We start from the raw sequence: 21,595 nt of genomic DNA, 5'->3' as shown, positions 1-21,595 counted from the left end.
GGTTGTTGGGAATTGAACTCAGGACCTCTGGAAGAGCAGCCACTGCTCTTAACCATGAAGGCATCTCTCTAGCCCCTGTACTTTTGAATCTTAACTCAGTCTCCAGCTCCAAGAGACCAATTAGCTCTCTGCACTGTCATCTGTGGTAGTTTGTGTGAAATCAGAAAATAAACAAAACCCACAAAATCAGGCCAGCAAAGATGGATCTGTGGTTGGAAACCTGATGCTCCAGTTCTCTCCTCAGATCCTCTGGTCCAGGGACAACTTGAAGGAGTTGGCTCTCTCCTTCCTCCTTCCGGGCTCCAAGGACTGAATTCACTCAGGCCATTGCTTGGTGGTAAGTACCTTTACTCACTGAGCCATCTAATGAGTCCATCTGTCGATACACAGGCCTTTCTTGTGTAGCCCTGGCTGTCCTAGAACTCACAGAAATCTGCCTATCACTAGTTCCCAGAGTGCTAGAAATAAAATAAAGGCATGTGCAACATCGCCCAGGTTCTTGTTAACTCAGTTTTGTTGCGCACCCTTTGTTATGCTCCAGCCTGTTTCCTAGTGTTAATTCTTATCTTGTATTGCTTTAACTTTTCCTTGAGGTGGGATGACCACCACCAGCACAGCTTCCTTGACTTAAATGTTTTAGTATTGTCTTTTGTTAGTATTATCTTTTGTTCGGCGGTGAGCTGTGATTGGCAGCCGGGTTGAGCTCAAGCTCAGAACTCCAGAGACCCGGCATATGACTGTTGCCTGCAAGGGACTGTAGGTGTTTGGCCATACCCCCTGGGCCCCGGGCTCCTGTTGCAGCTACAGCCTCCCACAGTCCCCTGCAGAGGTGTGGCCACTAGTCATGTAGGGCAACACCCCAAGCTCCTGGTATTCTGTCTGGACTCCACCCCAGCTACCTTTACCTATAGCCAGGTAGGCCTGGTCCACTACAAAAGGGACTGTTTTGCCCCCTCCTCTCTCATTCTTGCCCACTCCCCTCCTCGCAGTCCCTTCACCCCTCACCCCCCCAACGTGGTCATGGCTGTCCTCTACTACTCTCTTTTTACTACCTTCTTAGCTCCCCTTCCTATACTATGACAATGTCTTAAAACCACGGACTGCCTCTTCTCATTGGGATCCACTGTGCTGGGGCAATGGCGCAGGTCTTCCTCTAAAGAGCTGCGCCTAATCTCACGCAGGAGGCCTTTCAGCGCTTCCTGCCATGGCGCCTGCCAAACAAGCCAGGACACCCTCGTCCCCACGGGAACAGCCGGAGCTCTCTCCTTTGGCCCTTTTCCCTTCGGACCTGGGCTAAAGCTCGCCCTTGTGCCCCCACAGTTCTCAGCTCTCCTGCGGCATCTAGCAGCATCTGCAGTGCTCAAGAGTGAGAACCTGAAGGCCTGGGGACCCCAGAGCCAGCTCTTCTGTAGCACCCAGGGTGTTAGTGGTGCCCAAGAATCTGAGCTGAACTCCAGCAGTCCCTCTGGACCTTAGACTGCGCTTCCTTACCCCCAGAGCCTGGTTCTGTGGCTTCTCACAGCCAGATGCCCGCCTGGCAGCTGCGTGGGGTGCGTGCAGTCAAACTTCCGGAGTGGTCCTAGTCCTGTGGTGGGCAGGATGCAGGCCACCATTTTAACCCAATCTTTCATCCTTCAACTGTAACAAGTTCTGATGTAGCACCCACATGTAGGCATTTAAAAGGTTAAAAAATAATCACTTCATGTGTCCAAGTGCAAGTGGACCCCAAGGATGCCTTTATCCCTGGATGGCCCACATGGAGTTTTTATTCTTGGCTAGAGAATTGTGGGAGCAAGAGCCGGGTGCTGTTCATTCCTGCAGGCTATGGCACTGTGATTAAATGCATAGGCACATTCTTTGTAACCACACTGAACCATGGTTTCTCTGCTGGACTAACTAGGATGACTGTTTCCCATAGAAGCATTGCCTTTGGTCCTTACATGCCTTTCCCTATTCATATGACCTCTCCAAAGTGGTGTGGCCTCGTCTTCCAAGGCCAGGAGGATGGACTGGCTCTTAATTAGGTGTTCAACTTTTTGACTCCATTACATGTTAGCATCTACAAAGTTGACACTTGGGGACTACACAAATTTGTGTCTTGGCAAAGTATATTATTTTGTACTGGGCCTCACCCATAGCTATTTCAGTACATGGGCCTCTGCTACCAGCTCAATTTCCCATGCCCATCTCTGTCCATGGTAGACAGATGCCCGTGGCTTGTTTCCTTGGTTACTTCTGTAACATTTGCTCTTTATGATTTATCTTCAAAAAATTAAGGAATGGGTGGTAGACAATTAAGGATTACATTTCATGAAAAAGCACGGGTGAAAAGGGCACCCAAAAGTTGAAAACTGTGGACTTTTATGTATGTAGTAATCTTCAACACCAGAATACCTTGGGGTCTTGTGCCAAGTGCTGCCCAGCAGGAAGCTACACCTGCAGCCCCAGCTAACCTGGGTATATTGGTTGTGTTTCTACTTATCCACTATGGTTTTTTTGCTTCGGTCTTGTCTCAGCAAGCCCTCTCCCCATTTTGTGTAGTCCTAAGAAAATCTACTTTCTGGTCTAGAAGGTCTTGCCAAGAGCCCATACTCATGGCTGGGAGCACTTTTAAAAGTGTTGGCCAGCCTGTAGCAAGTCAGTGCCCAGGGTCTTGTTCGGTCCTGATGCCCGCACCACAGACTGCACACATCCACTTGCTTCTTTACATGTCTAGATTTTTTTTTAAAATTATTATTAGATATCTCCTCTGGCTCTAGAAGGTAGCTCCCAATCACCATCCACACGTCTAACTAGCACCTTCTGGACTTAGTCTTTAAAAAAAATGTCTAGCTCCTCTGCTCTTGCTAGGATATGAAAGAGCAACCAATGTTTACCCTCTAGGTCTAAGCATTGACCTGGCTTCTTATGTTTTTATAGGCATAGTTTTGGTATGCAGCTGAGGTTGGCCTTGAATTCCTACCACTTCTTTCCAAGCCTCTCTGTCTCCAGTACATCAAAGAGCCAAAACCCTAGGCATCCTTCCTGGTTTTGGCCTGGCTCAGGGCAGTACCACAGGCTTCAGTTCCAAACTATGCATATGTCACAAGTCCCATTAGTTGATGGGGAAATCTATGTTCATGTGTCGATGGCAAGAAATCACTAAGGCATGCTCAGTAATGGAGTCCTTGCTCTTCATGTTGGAGGTGCTGGAGTTCATCTCTAGCACTGTAAACATCAAAACTCAAACTTAAGTCCCTCCTCTCCATTCTCCCATAAACTTTCAACCCTGTGAAGAGGAAATCAGGAAATAGAGAATGAAGGGAAAGAAGAAAATGTAAGAACCAGTGCATTTCAAAGACAACCCCCCCAACCTGCCCTGCCTTCCTTTTGTGCCAGCAGCACCACGATGCCCCAGCCGCAACAAAGGGAGTCAAGCACATGCTTGGGCTTTGACTCTGTGGGCTCTCCTCATGTTCTCGAAATGCAAGAAAGCTGTCTTAGCAGTGACTGCTTTTCAGAGCTCTGCTTTTGAGAGCACACTTCATGAATCCCCAGAGGGATACTACCAAATTCACTACAGGCAAGCTCATTGGTGCTCTTTTCTGTAGACAGGTCTTGTTTTTTTTTTTTTTTTTTCTTTTAAGATTTATTTATTTTTATTATATGTAAGTACACTGTAGCTATCTTCAGACACTCCAGAAGAGGGAGTCAGATCTCATTACGGATGGTTGTGAGCCACCATGTGGTTGCTGGGATTTGAACTTCGGACCTTCGGAAGAGCAGTCGGGTGCTCTTACCCACTGAACCATCTCACCAGCCCCAGGTCTTGTTTTTTATATGCTCAAATGTTCTCTCCCTTCTCTGGAGAGACACAACTCTGGTGACTTCCTGAAGACATGAATGGTCCTTGAGGCAGCCAGTTGCTGGCTTTGCAGGTCTACTGGAGGAATTCAGTGTTTTGCCTAATTCATTTGAGATTAGTGAATCACGATAAAAGACACAGACAAGTTTCTTTCACTGGGTGCTTTTTTTTTGTTTGTTTTTTGAGACAAGGTCTCCCTATGTAGCCTCAGCTAGCCTGGTCTATAAAGACCAGGTGGGTCTTAATTTCACTCCAGAGTGCTAGAATTAAGGGTGTTTGCTGCCATGCCTTGCCTCTATTAGATGACTTGTAACTGAAAACTGCCAAGTCTCTTTACTTCCTCCTTCCTGGCTACTTAATATCATTGTAAGGGAAATACATTTGAAGTAACAGTCTCCAGACTCTTCAAATACCTCTACCGACTTTTGTGCTGTCCACAGACCTAGTAAAGGCTCCTATGGCCAGGATACCTATATTTAAAGAATCCACAGACACAAGGGGACTCTGCCTCCTGCCTCATCCTCTCTGCAGTGAGTGCCCACAGCCCACAGTTTTTATGTGTACTATGGCCCTTTGGCCCTGGTCCTCTGCTCTTTGTGCCCTGCTTTGCCCAGCCCAATAAATGGCATCCAATTTCCACTTCTCAGAGACTCTTCCTCAGCATTAGAAAAGATATCTTACAAGGCATGCGCTTGGTGTCTCCTCCTTCACACTTGAGGAATATATCAAGGAGGACTTCTACATTTGCTTCCAGCTGCTGTCACCTCTCTTTCCTCCCAGCCCAGTGACATTTGGTTCTGATTATGTATGGCACTTGAGATGCTGGCCTGACTGCTGTTAAGGAATGGAGTCCATCACTGTTGAGACAATTGTAACTACCAGGCTTCAGCAATGAACAAGAGAATCATTTCCATGCCTTCCCCAGGATCGTGAATGTGACACGCTGAGTGAACTCCATTTCCTGAGGAGTTTTCAAAGTGGGTTCTCCTCTCAGATGGGCAGAAGCAGGGATTTGCTGACACCTTGAAACATGTAATGACATAAAAAACTTTTAGGAAGACTTGATTGCTATTCACTTGGTACTTACTGTGTGGTATGATAATTACTTGAAATATATTTTTATATCTTCTGCATGCATGGCAAATGATACTGACTCTCCTTCACAGCTGACAGTCTGCTGCAGAGTCTGAGCAGAGAGCCAGCTGCAGCTGAGAACAGAGGGGAAGGGAGTTAACTTGGTTTTAGTGACCTAAAGCCTGTTTCCTCCATATTAAAACATTTTCCAGACGGGCGGTGGTGGCGCACGCCTTTCTTTAATCCTAGCACTTGGGAGGCTGAGGCAGGTAGATTTCTGAGTTCGAGGCCAATCTGGTCTACAGAGTAAGTTCCAGGACAGCCAGGGCTACACAGAGAAACCCTATCTCGAAAAACAAAAAAACACAAACCAAAAAAAGGTTTTCCAGTATCTCTGACATGTAAGCAACCACTGCACTGCCTCCAATAGAAACACATTTAAGCCTTTGTTCATAGTCCTGAGTTCCTGCTGTGAAAAGGCCACATCTGATACCTACCTTAGCACTGGGGCTACTGAAGGCTAGTGATGGGGAGGGGTGCGAGGCCGCCTTCCTTCCCTGTAACCAGTGTCTGAAGAATCACCTGGAAGACCTGATGGAGATTCCAGTCACCCAGAGCAGCAGTTTGTGATCTACTATATTAGCAGCGACCAGTAAATTCAGTCAGAAGGCATGCTATATGGAATGACTAAACTGTACTGAACAGCACTGTTACCCTGGCAACACAGTGAGACAATGTAATGATTCTAAGGATTTTTTTTTTTGTAATTCTTTTTACAAGTCAGGTGCCATAAACATTCAAATAATGAATTGAAAAGCACGTTTACAACATCAAAAGAATTAAGATGAAATATAAACCTCTTACAATTTTTATACATATTAACCAAATCACATAAGCCACAGATAAATGTTCAAGTTTAACAATATAATGAAAAAACATTTAAATTCTTAATAAAATCTTTCTTCAACATTAATTTTTTAAACTTATCATTATCCTAAATAATCTATGCAGTTTGGGATACAACACCAAAAAGGCATCCACAGTACAGAGCAGATACAGAGCCATGTCAGAACTTTCTGGAGTGCTCTGAAGGGCGGGCGGACGGCACAGAAAGGCAACAAGCTGCAGGTGAGCTGGTGTGACCCTAGGGACTCCGGAGTCCCACTGCTGATCCAGCACGCCAAGCTGGGCATAGCACGACAAGCGACAGCGTTTACTCCATTCTTATGTTTCTTATCTGGGTTATAGGGTATCATATTCCAAACACTAGCACAATTTTAAAGCACAAATGCTTTAAAAAAACTTGTAAGCAAAAGAATTGCTCAGATTTTCAAAACCATCACATTTACAAAAATATTTCCCTTAAACTTGGAATTGCTCCAAAACACTGATTTACAAATATAAAAGTAGTATGAAGGACCCAAAGCATATGCATATATGAATGTGTTACCGTAGTATAGAAGTCACCAAAAGTTCAAACCTAACTACTAATATTAATGTAAATATTATCCTAAGCAAATGGAAGTCTCCCTAAGTGGTCTGAATACTATGTGGCATGCAGTGTAGGTGTCTACCTTTGTGATTCCTCAGAGATAGCTGCTGTTAATTCACAGCTTCCCAAAACTAACAGTCATGCCCAGCCCAAGTGTTGCCTGTCCTCAAATGAGAGGGATGAGGGTGGGGGCAGAATAAATGCACCACAGAGTAGGTCAGTGTCAGCTCTGAATGCCGGTATCATCAAGCGCTCTGGGATTGTTGGATAGCTATCTTCTTCATGCTAAATGTTTTCATGTTTTTGGGTTTTTTTCCCTCACATATTAAGACTTGGACAAAAAGCCCATCCACCAGACAGCTTATCTATGTGTATGAATAGTAGAGGCACCCAATGACACCAGTATGCAGATGACGTTATCCAAACATTTTTAGAAACATGAGAACCAAAATAATGAGCGTTTCTATACCTGACAGCTCTGAGCTGTCATTTACAATGGCTACATGAAAGCCACACTTGTGATACAGTGACTAGGATGAAGTGAGTGATCTCACACCAACCCCTCTCCACAGTGCCAGGAAGGGCAGAAAGCTCAGACCTCGAGAAGATGAGGCTATGGTTTCCTTATTCACAAGAATGCAAATTAATCTCATGGGATTAAAAATATGAAAAAGAAACAAGTAGGAGAACAGTCAGTGCTTTAAAAAAAAAGACAAAAAGAAAAAGGAAAACTGACCACTACTGTATCAATGAAAGCTGAACCTCTATTCCTTCAATGCCAGTGGGCTTCATGTGTGGAAGTGAAAAGCAGGGATTTAGGCCAAGAACTGAGATCTGGTTTCTGGGATGAGTCAGCCATTCTTTAGCCAGGTGAGGTATGTGCTACCTTGAACTTGGTAGCAGGTACATGAGATCTTGAACAGCCCTTCCTACAGCTCTAGGATACAGAGGCAAGAAGGCCCTTTTCAGAGGGAACCAGATCCTAACTTGGGCATGTTTGGGTGCCATCATCAACATCTGACTACTTGAGACCTGTTTTAGAGAGGATCATGTCAGATTCATTTGCTGCTGAGAGGCAGACGGGGAGGACTCTGTTTTTTTTGAGACAGGACCTATAGAGTTCCAGCTGTCTTGGACCTCCCTATGCAAATCAGGCCTGCTTCCATTCAGAGATCCACCTGCCTCTGACTTCTGAATGCTGGGATTAACGATGCATGGCACCATGTGCAGCTGAAAAGGACCTTTCCCAGCCATATACGTAAACTGCTGTGAGGGGCAGTGCATGGGGGGTAGGGTGGAGTGGGGAGAAGTAGAGTAAGGCCCATGAACATTTTTGTCTGAAGCACAAGCCATAAATTGATTATGAGTGCCTACTTAGGACACACCAATCCAGAGAAAATCAACACTGAATCTTATCATGGGTGTAAAGATAAAGATGTACATTTATTTCCATGAGTTACAAGTGCATTGCATTGCTGTTCATACTAGCAGGCAGTCTTTATAGAACCCATTTTCCATTGATGTCAAAATAAAAAATAAAAACCAAGAAAACAAAAGGACAGCTGAGAAATGAAAAGTTAACAATATAATTATCTTTTCTACATTATCTTCTGGGTAGCATTCTCTTCATGGAATACAACTCAGAGGTCACAACAGATTTCGTTCAATCAAAGGATGTGACACTTGGACATTGGTCTCTGCACAGAAACCTTAACAGTCATGCAAGAGCACAGTAAGTATTGAACAAGGCATATTTCTCATCAGAGAGCAGTGAGGGGGTCTGGAGGCACCGCACTGGGATAACACCATCAACTCCACAGCACACAGTGCAGGAACAAAATATAGGAGAGAAGGAAATAAAAGAGAGCTCGAACAGTTACTGCTAGCCTTTTATGACATTAACTCAGCAGTACCAGAAACATCTCTAACTTGGCAACAGAGCAGAGCTTCATGAGGAGAGCCCATCAAGGCTTTATTACATACAAGTCATTACACTGCTGAAAAGTGAGCTCGAGATGCTGACATGCTGCAGGAGAAGAACTGTACACTTTCTCATTTAAAGATGCAGTGTTCCTTTTAGCTAAATCCCTAGGTAGTGAATGTGGTTACGCAAACAGCCTTCTGTGTGGCTGTTCAAGGTTATATGGAGCTCTGCCCTGAACATCTAGGTCAGCTTGCTCTCTACTGTTCTGGAAACTTCCACAGCTTTGTGTGTGTCCACCTTTCAGTAAATGACAAGCACAGCTGTTACTTTCACTCTCTGGCTAAGGATAGCATGTAACATTTTGGCAAGAGCTCCACCTCCATTACGATACAAGTAACCATATAAAATCTGCAGAACAACAGATACTGCTGGTGCAATGCTTCCTTCCTATTTCATTTAAACAATGATCAAATTTTTAAAAAGCTGGGCAAATAGTACATACCTTAAATTTAGGACTAACATGATACACAGGAAAATAGCCCCAAAGGACTCCTGCAACAGAAGCCCCTGCCCCTGTAGCCTGTAATACCATCCAGGGATACCCACAAGCTCCTACTGTCTAGGTAGACAGTTACTAGCCAACAGATGAAGTGCAAATTTGGAGCTGTCACTGACTTAAGGTGCCTTATGTCCTAGCCTCCCTACTGTGAAGTGAGGTGCCAGTAACTGGAACAAGTCTGGAAAGACTCTCCCTCTGATGAGGCTGATGGTTCAGCACATGATATGGAGAAAGGATTCAGAACAGGGAGGAACCACTGCATCTTTCAAACCAGAAAGCAGTTCGTGACTAAACAACAGTAAGCAGTTAAGTGCATTGAAAGTGCACACTGCTGCACGGCCTGCTGCCAGAACTCTCTGGACTGAAGGAATTCCGTGAAAGTATAAAAGCTGCTACTACCAGAAACTGCCCCTCTGAAAGGCTCAAAGGAGTCAAGAGTGGGTAAGCTGAGACGGGCTGAAGACAGGACCAGGGTAAAGAACTGGGGGGACACCGACATCTGAACTCGTCCAGTCCTCTGAGCCCTTGTCCTGAAAAACAAAGATAAACTCAGGAGTAAGGATTGAGCCATGTCAGAACAATAAAAGCAACAATAGCACAAAATAGCAAAATAAAAATGTAATGTGAATAAAAAGATTGTCAAAGATCACTGCACTCTCACACGCACATGACACATGAGGTCCTGAAGGCTGAGTCTCTGCCCTCATTCTTTTTTCTTCCTTTTTTCTCCCCTTCCCTTTCGCTCCAACCCTGCTCCCTCTGGCCCATAGGTTTTTTGTTTCTCATTAAGGATGGCTGTGAGCCACCATGTGGCTGCTGGGATTTGAATTCATGACCTCTGGAAGAGCAATCAGTGCTCTTAACTGCTGAGCCATCTCACCAGTCTCTCATTCTACAGCCCTCTTTTTCAGACATTTCTTTCCTTCTTTCTTTCTTTTTTTCGAGACAGGGTTTCTCTGTGTAGCTCTGGCTGTTCTGGAACACTCTCTGTAGACCAGGCTGTTCTAGAACTCAGAAATCTGCCTGCCTCTGCCTCCCAAGTGCTGGGATTAAAGGCGTGCGCCACCACTACCTGGCCTTCAGACAACTCAAGAGCTGAGTTGCTACTGTGTGGTGGTCTGAATGAAAATGGTCCCTACACACTTACAGGGACAGGCACAATTGTGAAGTATGGAGTTGCTGGAGTAGGTGTGACCTTGTTGGAGAAAGTTACTGTAGGTGGGCTTTGCTTTGAGGTTTCAGAAGCAGAAGCCAGGCCTAGAGGTTGTCTTTTTTTGCTGCCTGCCAATCTGACATAGGACTCTTAGCTACCTCTCTAGAACCACATCTTCCTGTGTGCCACCACCATGCTTCCCTCCATGATGACAATGGATTAAACCTCTGAACTATAAGCCAGCACCAATTACATATTTTCCTTTATAGGAGTTGCTGTGCTTATTGTCTCTTCACAGCAATACAACCCCTAACTAAGACATAAGGTGACTAAGGGAAGACACATGGACATATTTACTGACACTCATAGCTTTGTTGGCTTTCCAAGATACCCACCACTCCCGTAGTCAAAAACCAGAATTTACAAAGCCTTTTCAAAGTACTGGATCTTCTTTTTATTCTTAGGAAGACTTCCTTTCTCGGGATGACTGGGCATGGCAGTCACCTGTGCTCACAATGGGATGTGTTGTTAACACTGAAGTGTTCTCTTACTGAGAACAAACTAAGCCCTGGTGGGTAGTGAGAATAGTAGACTGGGCTCTGAGTTTGAGGCCAGCCTGTTCTACAGAGTGAGTACCAGGACAGCCAGGGCTACACAGAGAAACCCTGTCTCAAAAACCAAAAACTGCCGGGCATGGTAGCGCATGCCTTTAATCCCAGCACTTGGGAGGCAGAGGCAGGCGGATTTCTGAGTTTGAGGCCTGCCTGGTCTACAGAGTGAGTTCCAGGATAGCCAGGGCTACACAGAGAAACCCTGTCTCGACCCCCCCCAAGCCCCCCCGCCCCCCAAAAAAAAGAAAAAAAGAAAGAAAAGAATAGTAGACTGGGATTCTGAAAGGTGAGAGGCTGTAGCTGGTTCCCAGTGCTGGATGGTGAGAATGGACCACCCAGGTCATCTATTCTCTAGTCAGCTGCCATTTGTCTGTGTTCAGCAAAACAGCCACCTGTCTTACTTCCAGTCAACTGCAGTGTCACCAAAGGACAATACAAGTCACATCTGTCCTCACTCTTATGAGCTATGTTTTTACTTGGGTGAGATTTTACTTCAAACCAAATCTACTCTCACCATAAGGCTGACACAAAGGCTCACTGCACAGTAACAGGTGACCTTCCTGAGTGCTTACTCATTTTCTTATACCACCTCTGAGAAACAGAAGCATTGCTACACAAATCCTGCTGTGACCCGTGGTTTTGATAAGGAAATCTAGTTGAGTTGGTACAGTGACCAAGTGCTTCAAATGCCAAGAAGATCTCTCTAGAAACTTCACTGATTTGATATGCTGCTCGCACAAAGATCTAGTGCTGTTGCTCTGATAGGAAACAAAGCACTTTCAGGAATATGGCTTTCAACTGCCACTCAAGCTGCCACTGACAGCTGGCCCTAGCCAGCAGTGTTTTTTGAGGGTGTAATTTCCAGTTGAAGTCACTCAAGAGTCAAGACTGGAGGCTGGCAGCCCATGCCATTAATACCAGCACTTGGGAGGCAGAGGCAGGTTGATGATCTCTTTAGTTTAAGGCCAGCCTGAACTACAGAGCAAGTTCCAGGACAGCTGAACTACATAGAGAAACACTGTCTTGATTAACCAAAAATCAAGAACCAATCAAACAAATGAAAGTCAAGGTATATGAGTGCCATAGGTCCACTATGTACTGGCCATAGGCTGACAGGTTAGTGAGGCCCTAAAATGCTTCTCTATCTTCCAGGAAACCAAAAGGAGCTGAGGCTAAGTTCTTAACTAATTAATCTGCTCAACAAAACTCATAAATAGGGAGATGAAGAAGAAATAGCTATTTCTATATTCACAGTGGGGCACTCAGGAGATGGGTCTGGATGAAGATGAGGTACTAACCACATAATACCCTTCACATTATCATTGGAAAATTCCATAAGGGAAGTAGAATGAAGCACCCTGATCTCTTATGACTGCTCACTCAGGCTACCATACTGACAGCTGGCCCTAGCCAGCAGTGTTTTTTGAGGGTGTAACTTCCAGTTGAAGTCCCCCTCCTTCTAATGTCCCCGGTGTCTCCTAGCACTCCCTATCTTCAGCTTGGAGTTTGTCTGAGCTCCATAGGGCTAAGCTCAGGAAAAACACTCCTTGCTGCTGTGGACACATTTCCAGAACTATGTATGGCAAAGACTGAGGCAATATGGGCACATGATCTAAATCCAGAAGCTGTCAGTCACTTTGGGTAAGAAGTACAATTCTAAGCAGAACGTTCGATTCTTCAGTCTTGGGCTGTGTATGCTACAAGTGCATGTGCTTTACCTAGAGGGCCTGAACCTCAACAAGATCTGTTAGTAAATGCTGCAGTGACACCTTCCTCTGGATTATTTATTTAAAAACTAAAAACAGTATTTTATGTACATGGGTGTTCTGCGCTGTGTGTGCAGTGCCTGCGGAGCCTGGAAGGGGGAGGCACCCCAGAACTGGGGGAGGGGGAGTCCTGGAACTGGAGTTACAGGTGATTGTGTGTCACCATGTGGGTGCTGAGAATCAAACTCAGGTCCCCTGGAAGGGATACTGAGCAATCCTTCCATTTTTATTTTAAAGGAATAAATTATAAGCCAGTATAGATGTTATTGTGCCCTTGAAGTGCATGAAATAAATAAAATGGGTTAATAGGTTCATGGAGGAAGGGATGGGTTGATAGAAGTAGAAAATGAGTGCAATCAAATGTTAAGGGCATCTAGTAGTGGGATGAGTCTACTTTAAAATTCTTTTAATTCTTCAGAATAGTTGATAATTATCATTAAAAGAGCACTGGAAAAAAGCTTTAAGCTTTAAGCAGGTGTGGAATAACTGTGTCTCAAGCAGTAAACTGCTGTAATTGGATTACTGGCAACCTTAGGACCACCTTGGCTGTTGGGCTGCAGTGTCCACAGACAGTCCCCTCCTTCCATGCTACTTCTGTAGCCTCATCCCCTAACCCACTGCAGCTCTCTCTATGCAGAATGCCTTGCCTCCCTGATTCTTTACATTCTAACACAGTTTCTAGCCTCTCTTCTTTTACCATATCTTTCCTAAGTTCATGGAGCTCAGCCAGGTACATATAAATCCTGAGGGGTCAGTGGAGATTCTAGAATCCTGACAAAAATTCTCAGCTTCTCTTGCCCACAGAACTGAAGATTCTGACCCAGTGAGAGCTGTAGAATAAGGTCAGCCAGGAGATTCTCCAGGGCAAGCACTTGTACTATTTCATCAGGGGACATAGATGGAAGACTCCAATATTGTGGATTACTTCATTTGTGGTTGTGCTTTTATTCAAGAGTAGGTCAGACGTGCTGATGTACTGTGAATCAAGAATACCCAAGAATAGTTGGCAAAGAAAGGACAGGAACTGCAGGAAGAACAAAGTTATCAGTAAACTCCATTCATCTTCAGGAGGGCAGCGTAGCTCTGACTAAAGGGGGTCTTGTGGTGGGAGTGATGGCGTGGGTAGGAAGAAACTCTTTCCTGAAAGAGTAAGTAACCTTTCCAAAATTGTTAGTTTTAATTTAAATGATTATGGCAAACAGTGCAGAAGAGATACAGGGTGTTAGAGACTAGACTGCCACTCTGAACCCACAGCTGTTTAACAGGCAGTGCCTCCTCTCTTTTGAAAGCATTGGGACCTGTCACCCAAGGCTTCCAGTAAGCACAAGAGTTATGTACTGTATGCCCTACTCCACTCCAACCGAATCTTTTCAAGATGAAGCCACACCTTGAAAATCTAGTTCCTTTTGGGACTGTTTTGAATTCTTTTTTTCTCTCTTCCCGTACTGTGCCTCCTCTCCTTTCCTGGCGGTCTTTTGCACAGTCTCTATGATTTTCCCCTTTCGTACGCCCTGTCTTCCTAGGATACCGTAGGCTTACTTCTATCAGTGTTTGTCCTGAATGGCTTCTATATCTGTGCCTCAGTCAAAGTGTTTAGTGAATAAAATTCTATCCTTTCAAATCTTTATTTTTAAATGTTTTTATTAGCATATATTAATTATACATAATGATGCGTTTCACTGACATTTTCATACATGTAAAATGTATTTTGAGCATATTCATCCGTTACCTTCTTACCCCCTTTCCCTTCCCCCATTAACTCCCTCTTCTCAAATCTACACTGAGTGTAGCTCAGTGGTACAGCACTTGCTTAGCATGCAAGAGGCCTTGGATTCAATTCCTAATACCACAACTAACCAAAAAAACAACCACACAGTCCCAAAGCCACAAAAGTTACACAATAGAATTTCTCAATATTTAAAATGTCATATGAAGTAAAATCAAGTTTTTGGGAATAAATGACTCAAAGCTATTCCTTCCCATGAGTTATTTTCTTCCATAAAAGTCCACTCCCACAATGCACACGACCGTCACAGTGTCTAAGGGCTGCCACTTTATTTCATGTCCTCATAATCTGTGAAAGACGAAGCCTAACATCCTCATTTCACACCATGAAGCAATCAGAATGAATGATCTATCAATGGAAGGGGACAAACTGAATTCTTTTTTCCTCCTAGAGATGTTTTAACTTACACCATCTCTCCCTTGCTATAAAGGGTTAACTGTATAGTTAAAGTTCTAGATACCTGACCAATTTAAGATCTGTATCCTGGCTGGAATCTAGCAGTCTCTTCAAAAATGAGTTCTTTGAGCTTCTCCTTAGGTAAGTCGTCCAACTCCATGTCAAACTTGAATGGCGCTTCAGCAATGGGCTTTAAGACAAAATGAACATTTACCAGTCGCAAGTTGTCATGGTCAAGGGAGTGATTTACTGATTTATAACACAACTCTGGCTTATAGTCTGAAATTTATACAATAAGACCAATGTTTTATAAACCCTGAAGGCCCCAGGGCTTGGGGCACAGTTTATTGGGGATATGTGTGCTCTATACAAGAGCTCTGGGCACTATCCCAAGTACAACACAGAAACAAAGACCGAGTGCACATAATTAGAGTATTCCACTGAACTTATCATATACCTCAGAATAATTTTCAAATACTTTAAGGCACCAAATATCTTAATAACAGAAGTTGGAAGTAGTTTTATGTTTATTTACTCAAAACACAAAACTAGCAAGGCCTGGTGGCTACTTATAATCTCCCACTACTAAGAAGGCTGAGGCCAGAGGACTGTTAAATGTGATGTCAGCCTAGGTAACAGTGAGACTGTGTTGTACAGTAAAAGAGCTGGGAATGTAACCTCAGTGTACAACACTTAGTTGGCATATCTGATCTGAGACCTGGATTCAATGCCCACTACCACAAAACAAAACGTTAAGCTAAATTTAACGAAGTACACTTGGATTATATACACTAACAGTATGAAGAAATAATATGTTAATATTGTTATCCAAGGAAACATTACAAACCTATTAAAAATGAAGCTGCAAGGAATAATATATAGCTAGAGAACATTAAAACTGGGATGGAAATATTTTCTTTAACGTAATTTAAAGAATTTCTGACATAGTTTTATTTTGTGCATAGCCCAGTTTGGTTCTGACATTTACAATTCTTCTGCCTCAGCCTCCTGATTACTCTGATTACAGATGCTGTCTGTCTGTCTGTCTGGAGTCAGACTCGTGTATCCCGCCTCTATGTATCTTTGCAGCTCCAGAGTACTAGGATTACAGCATGCATGATCACCATGCTGTCTTATGCATTTCTAGGGACTCAGACCACCACAACTGCATGCACAACAGTCAAGCACAAGACTGACTGAATCATACCCTAGCACCATCATTTTGACTTCTTCAAAAACACATTTTACAAGTAATACTTCTGTGTGTATGTTTGTGGGAGCATGTATGCCGAAGTATAAAAGCAGGGAAGACAGAGAGCAACTGCACAAGTCATTCTCTCATCCCACCATATGGGTCTCAGGAAAGAAACAAGCTGTCAGGCTTTGCAAGAGCATTTACCCACTGAACCATCTTGCTGGCCCCATATTTTGTTTTTTAAAATTTCTACAACTAAAATGTGACAGGCCTAAGGTGGACAATGATATCAGCTGTCAATCAGCATATGCCTAGACCTCCAGGCCTCATGTAGTACTTAATCCTCATACACAGACTCAAACACTGAAAAAAATTCCCATCTGCAAGAAAACTGTCCTTCAGAGTGTACAGGACTATAAAGTACCTCTGCATAGCATTTGCTGAGCATAACAGCAGAACCTTATGAAGTAAATACCCAGTGCAAGGGGCTGAGAAGAGCCTGAAATCTTAAGTTCTGACCAATTTCTATGTCATCACCTACATTGTATGTATTTTGCAAGCTCCCTTAAGTGTTTAAGGGTTAATCTTGGATGCGGAAGAAACACCAGTTTAAAAAAAAAAAACTTCATCTTGATTTCTACCTTATTCCATTTTATCAGTTTTTAGCTTCTGCATCTAAATTTGACTTCACTCTACTTGCTTCTTCCTACTTTAAGAACGGGCTTCATTTTCTATTGACAGAAGTCCCCAACATTTTAATTCACTTTGCATTTTCCTTTGTTATCCTTGATGGAATAAAGTTTAATATGGAACCTTCAGAGGACCCAGAGAATGCACTGGGCTTACTCTGGAGAAAACATGGTAAGAGGCATTTGTAAACCCTGAGGAGCTATCACACCGACCTCTGGTGTAATACCTACCTCATCAATGCTTACCACAAGCTCTTATGTCCCGTCTCCAGGGAATGGCACACTGTTAAAAGCCATGAAATCACAGTGTGAGCCCCTGGCTGCCTAACTCCTCACTCTCACTTCCTCAGGGCCAGTTCACGTAGCCTTTTCTGCCATGGACCACTGCAATTTCTAGCTGTGGTAGTATACAAAATATTGGGTTCTACTGGCTCATACTTTGATACTTGGTTCCCAGTCGGTGAACTGTTTGGGAAAGATTATTGTGTGGCCTTGTTGGTGGAAATGTGGCACAGGAGAGGCCTTTGAGGCTGTAGGAGACTTATATCATTTTGAGTTCTCAGCTACTGCTCTAGTGCTATGCTGTACCTATCCGTTTCCATGCCCCCATCATGAAGTCATGGACTCTAATCCTCTGAAATTAAACACTTTTTTTGGTTTTTCAAGATAGGGTTTCTCTGTATAGCCCTGGCTGGCCTCGAACTCAGAAATCTGCCTGCCTCTGCCTCCCAAGTGCTGGGATTAAAGGCGTGTGCCACCACTGCCCGGTAACACTTTTGTTTTTAAGTTGCCCTGGTCATAGTATTTTAAGGCCCTGGCTCCCAGTTTTTATGCCTCACGGTGGTGCAGTTATCTTCCCTTGGGCATGTACTGCTCTTCTACCTGCAGCAGCTAACCTGGAGGAATTCTTCTGAGGCAAACACCAAGGGCCTACAGGTAGGAACTCCAAGCTGAGGAGAAGGGCATACCATAATGTTCCTTAGGAAAATCTTGACAAGGACACGGCTAGGGCTTCTGTTCTAGGACGACTGAACATTCCTGACAACAGCCAGGAACATAAGCTCTTACCTCATCACTTGGGTCATAATACTGCTCCAGGTATGGGTGGGCCAGAGCCTGTTCAACTTCAATCCTCTTGTGAGGGTTAAATGTCAACATTTTATCCAGTAAATCCAGAGCTACAAAGATAAAGGATTTTGCAGTGGTGAGAAGCAGGATTTGTTAGTGAATGCTTTCCATTTTCCTTTGAGCTGACCCTCAAGGCTCTATGGAACCACTGTATGTCTCTCTTTAAAAACTATATATGAATGGGGCTGGAGAGATGGTTTAGTGGTTAATAATACTGACTGCTGGTGTAGAGAACCCAGGTTGAATTCCCAGCATCCACATGGCAGCTCATGACAGCCTGTAATTCCACTTCCAGGGGATCTGGCATCTTTACACAGATATACATACAGGCAAGACACCAATGTACGTAAAAAAAATCTTAAAAACCAAACCAAAAAACCCCAACCCCCCGCCCCCCCAAAACAAAACAGAACAAAACCCCAAACAAACCAAAAAACCCATAACAAAATGAACCAAGCCAAACAAACAAACAAACAAACAAACAAACAAACAACACAAAAAATCCTGTGTGTGTTGGCTGCATGTTGTGCACCATATGAGTAGTGTCCACAGAGGTCAGAAGAAGATGGATCTCCTGGGACTAGAGCTACAGATGGTTGTGAGCTACTGTGTGCATACAGAAAGTTGAACCTTGGTAGTCCTCTGTGAGCGCAGCCAGTATTGTTAATGATGTAGGCAACCTTTCAGCCTTACCTGTAAATCCTTTGGAACTGTGTGAACATAAGCACTGACAACATGGAAATCACAGATGCCAAAGGAGAATGGACAGCCAGGAGAAAATGAGCACTGGAGCAAAAGCCCCTTTGCCTACTAAACTTTGACATTTCCTATACTACTCAGCAAAGTGCTTGCTATACACCCATAGACCCTTTGGATCTCCATTATCTACATAAAAAAGCCAGGCTCAACAGAGTGATTACCAGTTCAAGGAGGCAGAGACAAAAAGATCCCAGAGGCTTGCTGGTCACTCATCATAGCTGAAATGGTAAGCTGCAGGTCCAGGGAAACAGAGAGTGATTCAGGAAGATAACCAACATAGATCTTTGGTCTCCAGAAGTATATAAATAAATGAGGGCACCCATACAGCCATGCATACATATACTCATACACCATACCCACATACCCAAAGAAATTAAAAAGCAACTGAAGACATCTGATGACAACTTCATACAAATGCACAATAATGTGCATGCACACACACTGTCAGAACAAAGTGTTTCTCTTAGGTTCACTCCACAGTCATTCTGCACCCTCAAAAATATATTTTGACCAATCTACAGTTCATTCTCCCCCAAACTCTTTCTCCCCAATAAAACACACACACACACACACACACACACACACACACACACCACACACACACGGCTTCAAAGTTCATAGAAAACTTAATTTTTTAGGTCCTGGCTGATCTAGGTTCTGCTTTTGGACATGATAAATTATAATAACATAAAACTAACCAATATAAGATCTTTTCTTCAAATTAAATCCTAACAGAAGCCCAAGGTATAGAACAAACAAGACACCCTGTCTTGGGTAGTCACTTTCACTTTCAGAATCTCAAGCAATACTGAAAAATCCAAGTCTTAAGTCTAAAAACTTATCCCAAGTCTGGAAAAGAACTTATAACCAGTAAAGAATACCGCTTTTTAGATAATATGACACTAAAACAAGGACAAACTCCAAACATGGGTAATCTATTTAACAAAGAACCTCTTCTTACAGTGATTCTTAGTTACAGGTAGCAACATCAACCCCACCCATCTACTAATTGGTACATGCCCCACAGGACATATGCATGGTCAAGAACTCAGGCATCCTCAATCAAAGCTAGTTTCACTGAACACTTACTACACTGAGATATGCTGGGCAGTGGTGGCACATGTCTTTGACCCCAGCACTTGGGAGACAGAATCAGACAGAGTCAGACAGATCTCTGTGAGTTTACAGGGCAAATTCCAGGACAGCCAGGGCTACATAAAGGAGCCCCATCTTGAAAAACCAAAAACCAACCAACCAAAAACAACAAAAAAGAGCTGATCTGTTGTCTGTAGTGGGGTGAGACCTACCTACTTCCGGCTTCTCACCTCTAAGAGCCCTACAATTCTTTCCTAAGGATTTCCTTGAGAAATCTTTAAAGTCATTTGGGTTGGATGTAATGGCACTTGGCTACAAACCTAGCATTTAGAGATTGAGGCAGGAAGGAATATTTTGAGATTGAATTGGCCTGGTCTATATAGACAAGATTTTTCAAAACAAAAAACAAAACCAAGCCAAACCCTTACAGAGCATAATAAAATCCCTGCCTAAAGTAAAGCCTCTACCCAGTCAGGACATCAACTGTGCAGCAGAAATGCCTGGGAGACTGGAACCAATTCTTCCGACAGCACTAATTGTAAGTCTGTGGGATACTTACAGTCAGTTCAAACTTGTTGGCTTTCAGAAAGGCTCTTCAAGACAGACAGTTTGCAGCTAAAGCATTTCTAAGATACATATTCCCTCCAGTTAAAGTCTAGTAGGTCCTTAAACAACCAAGTAAAAATTTCAAAATATAATGCTTTCCCTACTTTAAAAGTAACTAAATCTCAGGTCCCTTTACCATACACATGGTTTCTCCATATTCACATCTACCAAAGGACAAAAGGAGAAAAATGGGAATCTGCTGCTAAGTGCTGATACCACAAGTACAAAGCCCAACTCCCCTCACCAGAGATCTGCAGCTACTGCTCAGTTGAATTGTGGCCATCTGTGTGTACATTTTCCCCCCAGTTTATTTCCCATAAAACACTGGATATCCTAAGGAAGCTGAGATTATATCCGACTAGGATTGTGGGTACCTTCTCAGAATCCCACATCTTCTAGTACTTTAAAAGGTTATACATACATACATAGCCAGCCAACTCCCATTCTCTTGCCCTATCTATCCTTGCCCTAGCCAGATCTGGGCATGCCAACCAGCTGCCATAGTTTTTCAGGTCCATTTTACCTGTTCAGTTAAATTCTCACCTTAGATCAATGCTGCAGCTTCAACTTGAGTTTCTGGACGGGGCCATTTAAAGAAAACAAATCTAATTCTATAAACTGTGACAGTAATAGTGCTCCTCAAACTGTCAGCTCTCATAACTCCTTCTTCACGATTCGCTCAAGTTATGCTGCTTGGAAAGCTGATACAGAAGAATCAAGTTCAAAGATACCAAGACTGCCTCAAAACCACCTCCATGGATCTATTTTAAAAGGCAGCTAATTCAGCTCACAGCTCCAGTAAGTGCCTAAGTACTTTTCTTCAAGAACACTTTAGATGTCTCATTTTATCACACAGAATATCCAAGACTTGTATTAAGTTTAGGATAACTCTTGCTATTTTGTCAAAAGTACACTTCCTTGCTCCTGGCAACATTTTCTTTTTTTCTTTTTTTTAAAAAAAGATTTATTTATTGATTATATGTAAGTACACTGTAGCTGTCTTCAGACACTCCAGAAGAGGGAGTCAGATCTCGTTACGGATGGTTGTGAGCCACCATGTGGTTGCTGGGATTTGAATTCCGGACCTTCGGAAGAGCAGTCGGGTGCTCTTACCCACTGAGCCATCTCTCCAGCCCCTGGCAACATTTTCAAGTGTGAAATTATGGTAGTGGAAGGAGCCCTAAAGATTGGTGCTGGTGCCGCATAAACCTGCGTGGTTTTATTTTTTATTTATTTTATTTTTTTATGACAGGGTTTCTCTGCATAGCCCTGGCTGTCCTCAAAGTCACAGCGATCCATCTGCACCTGAGGTGGAGACTTCAAGTGCACTGCCACCACCCAATCAGACTTGTCATCTTAGTAATGACGGTCATAATCACCAGTGCTTCAGCACCACGAAGTTGTGCCAGTCATTTCTGCCTCCAGTTTCCATGTCAAACCTTTCCTTCCCACTTGCTGTTTCAATCACACCCCTCCAGTGTGGTGTGAGTGCAGGTATACACAGCTGTGTACTAAGGT

General features: G+C 43.5%; 1 protein-coding gene across 3 annotated transcripts in view; it reads right to left on the bottom strand.

Moving 5' to 3' along the window:
* Nucleotides 1-5,655: 5,655 nt before the first annotated feature.
* The window catches only part of Mapk1 (mitogen-activated protein kinase 1), a 64,072-nt gene continuing 48,132 nt past the window's right edge, over nt 5,656-21,595 (bottom strand). The window contains exons 7-9 of one of the 3 annotated variants that reach the window (NM_011949.3): nt 17,558-17,667; nt 14,670-14,795; nt 5,656-9,423 (exon numbers count right to left, since the gene is read on the bottom strand). In NM_011949.3, the coding sequence (NP_036079.1) occupies nt 14,679-14,795; nt 17,558-17,667 (227 nt within the window). In that variant the 3' untranslated portion in view covers nt 5,656-9,423; nt 14,670-14,678. Of the gene's footprint in view, nt 9,424-14,068; nt 14,796-17,557; nt 17,668-21,595 lie in introns of those variants that run through there. The other 2 variants (NM_001357115.1, NM_001038663.1) reach the window with 2 other exon arrangements.

The sequence above is a fragment of the Mus musculus genome, chromosome 16 (genome assembly GCF_000001635.26).
Source record: "Mus musculus strain C57BL/6J chromosome 16, GRCm38.p6 C57BL/6J".
Taxonomy (NCBI): Eukaryota; Metazoa; Chordata; class Mammalia; order Rodentia; family Muridae; genus Mus; species Mus musculus.
This window is presented reverse-complemented; position numbering and strand designations above follow the sequence as displayed.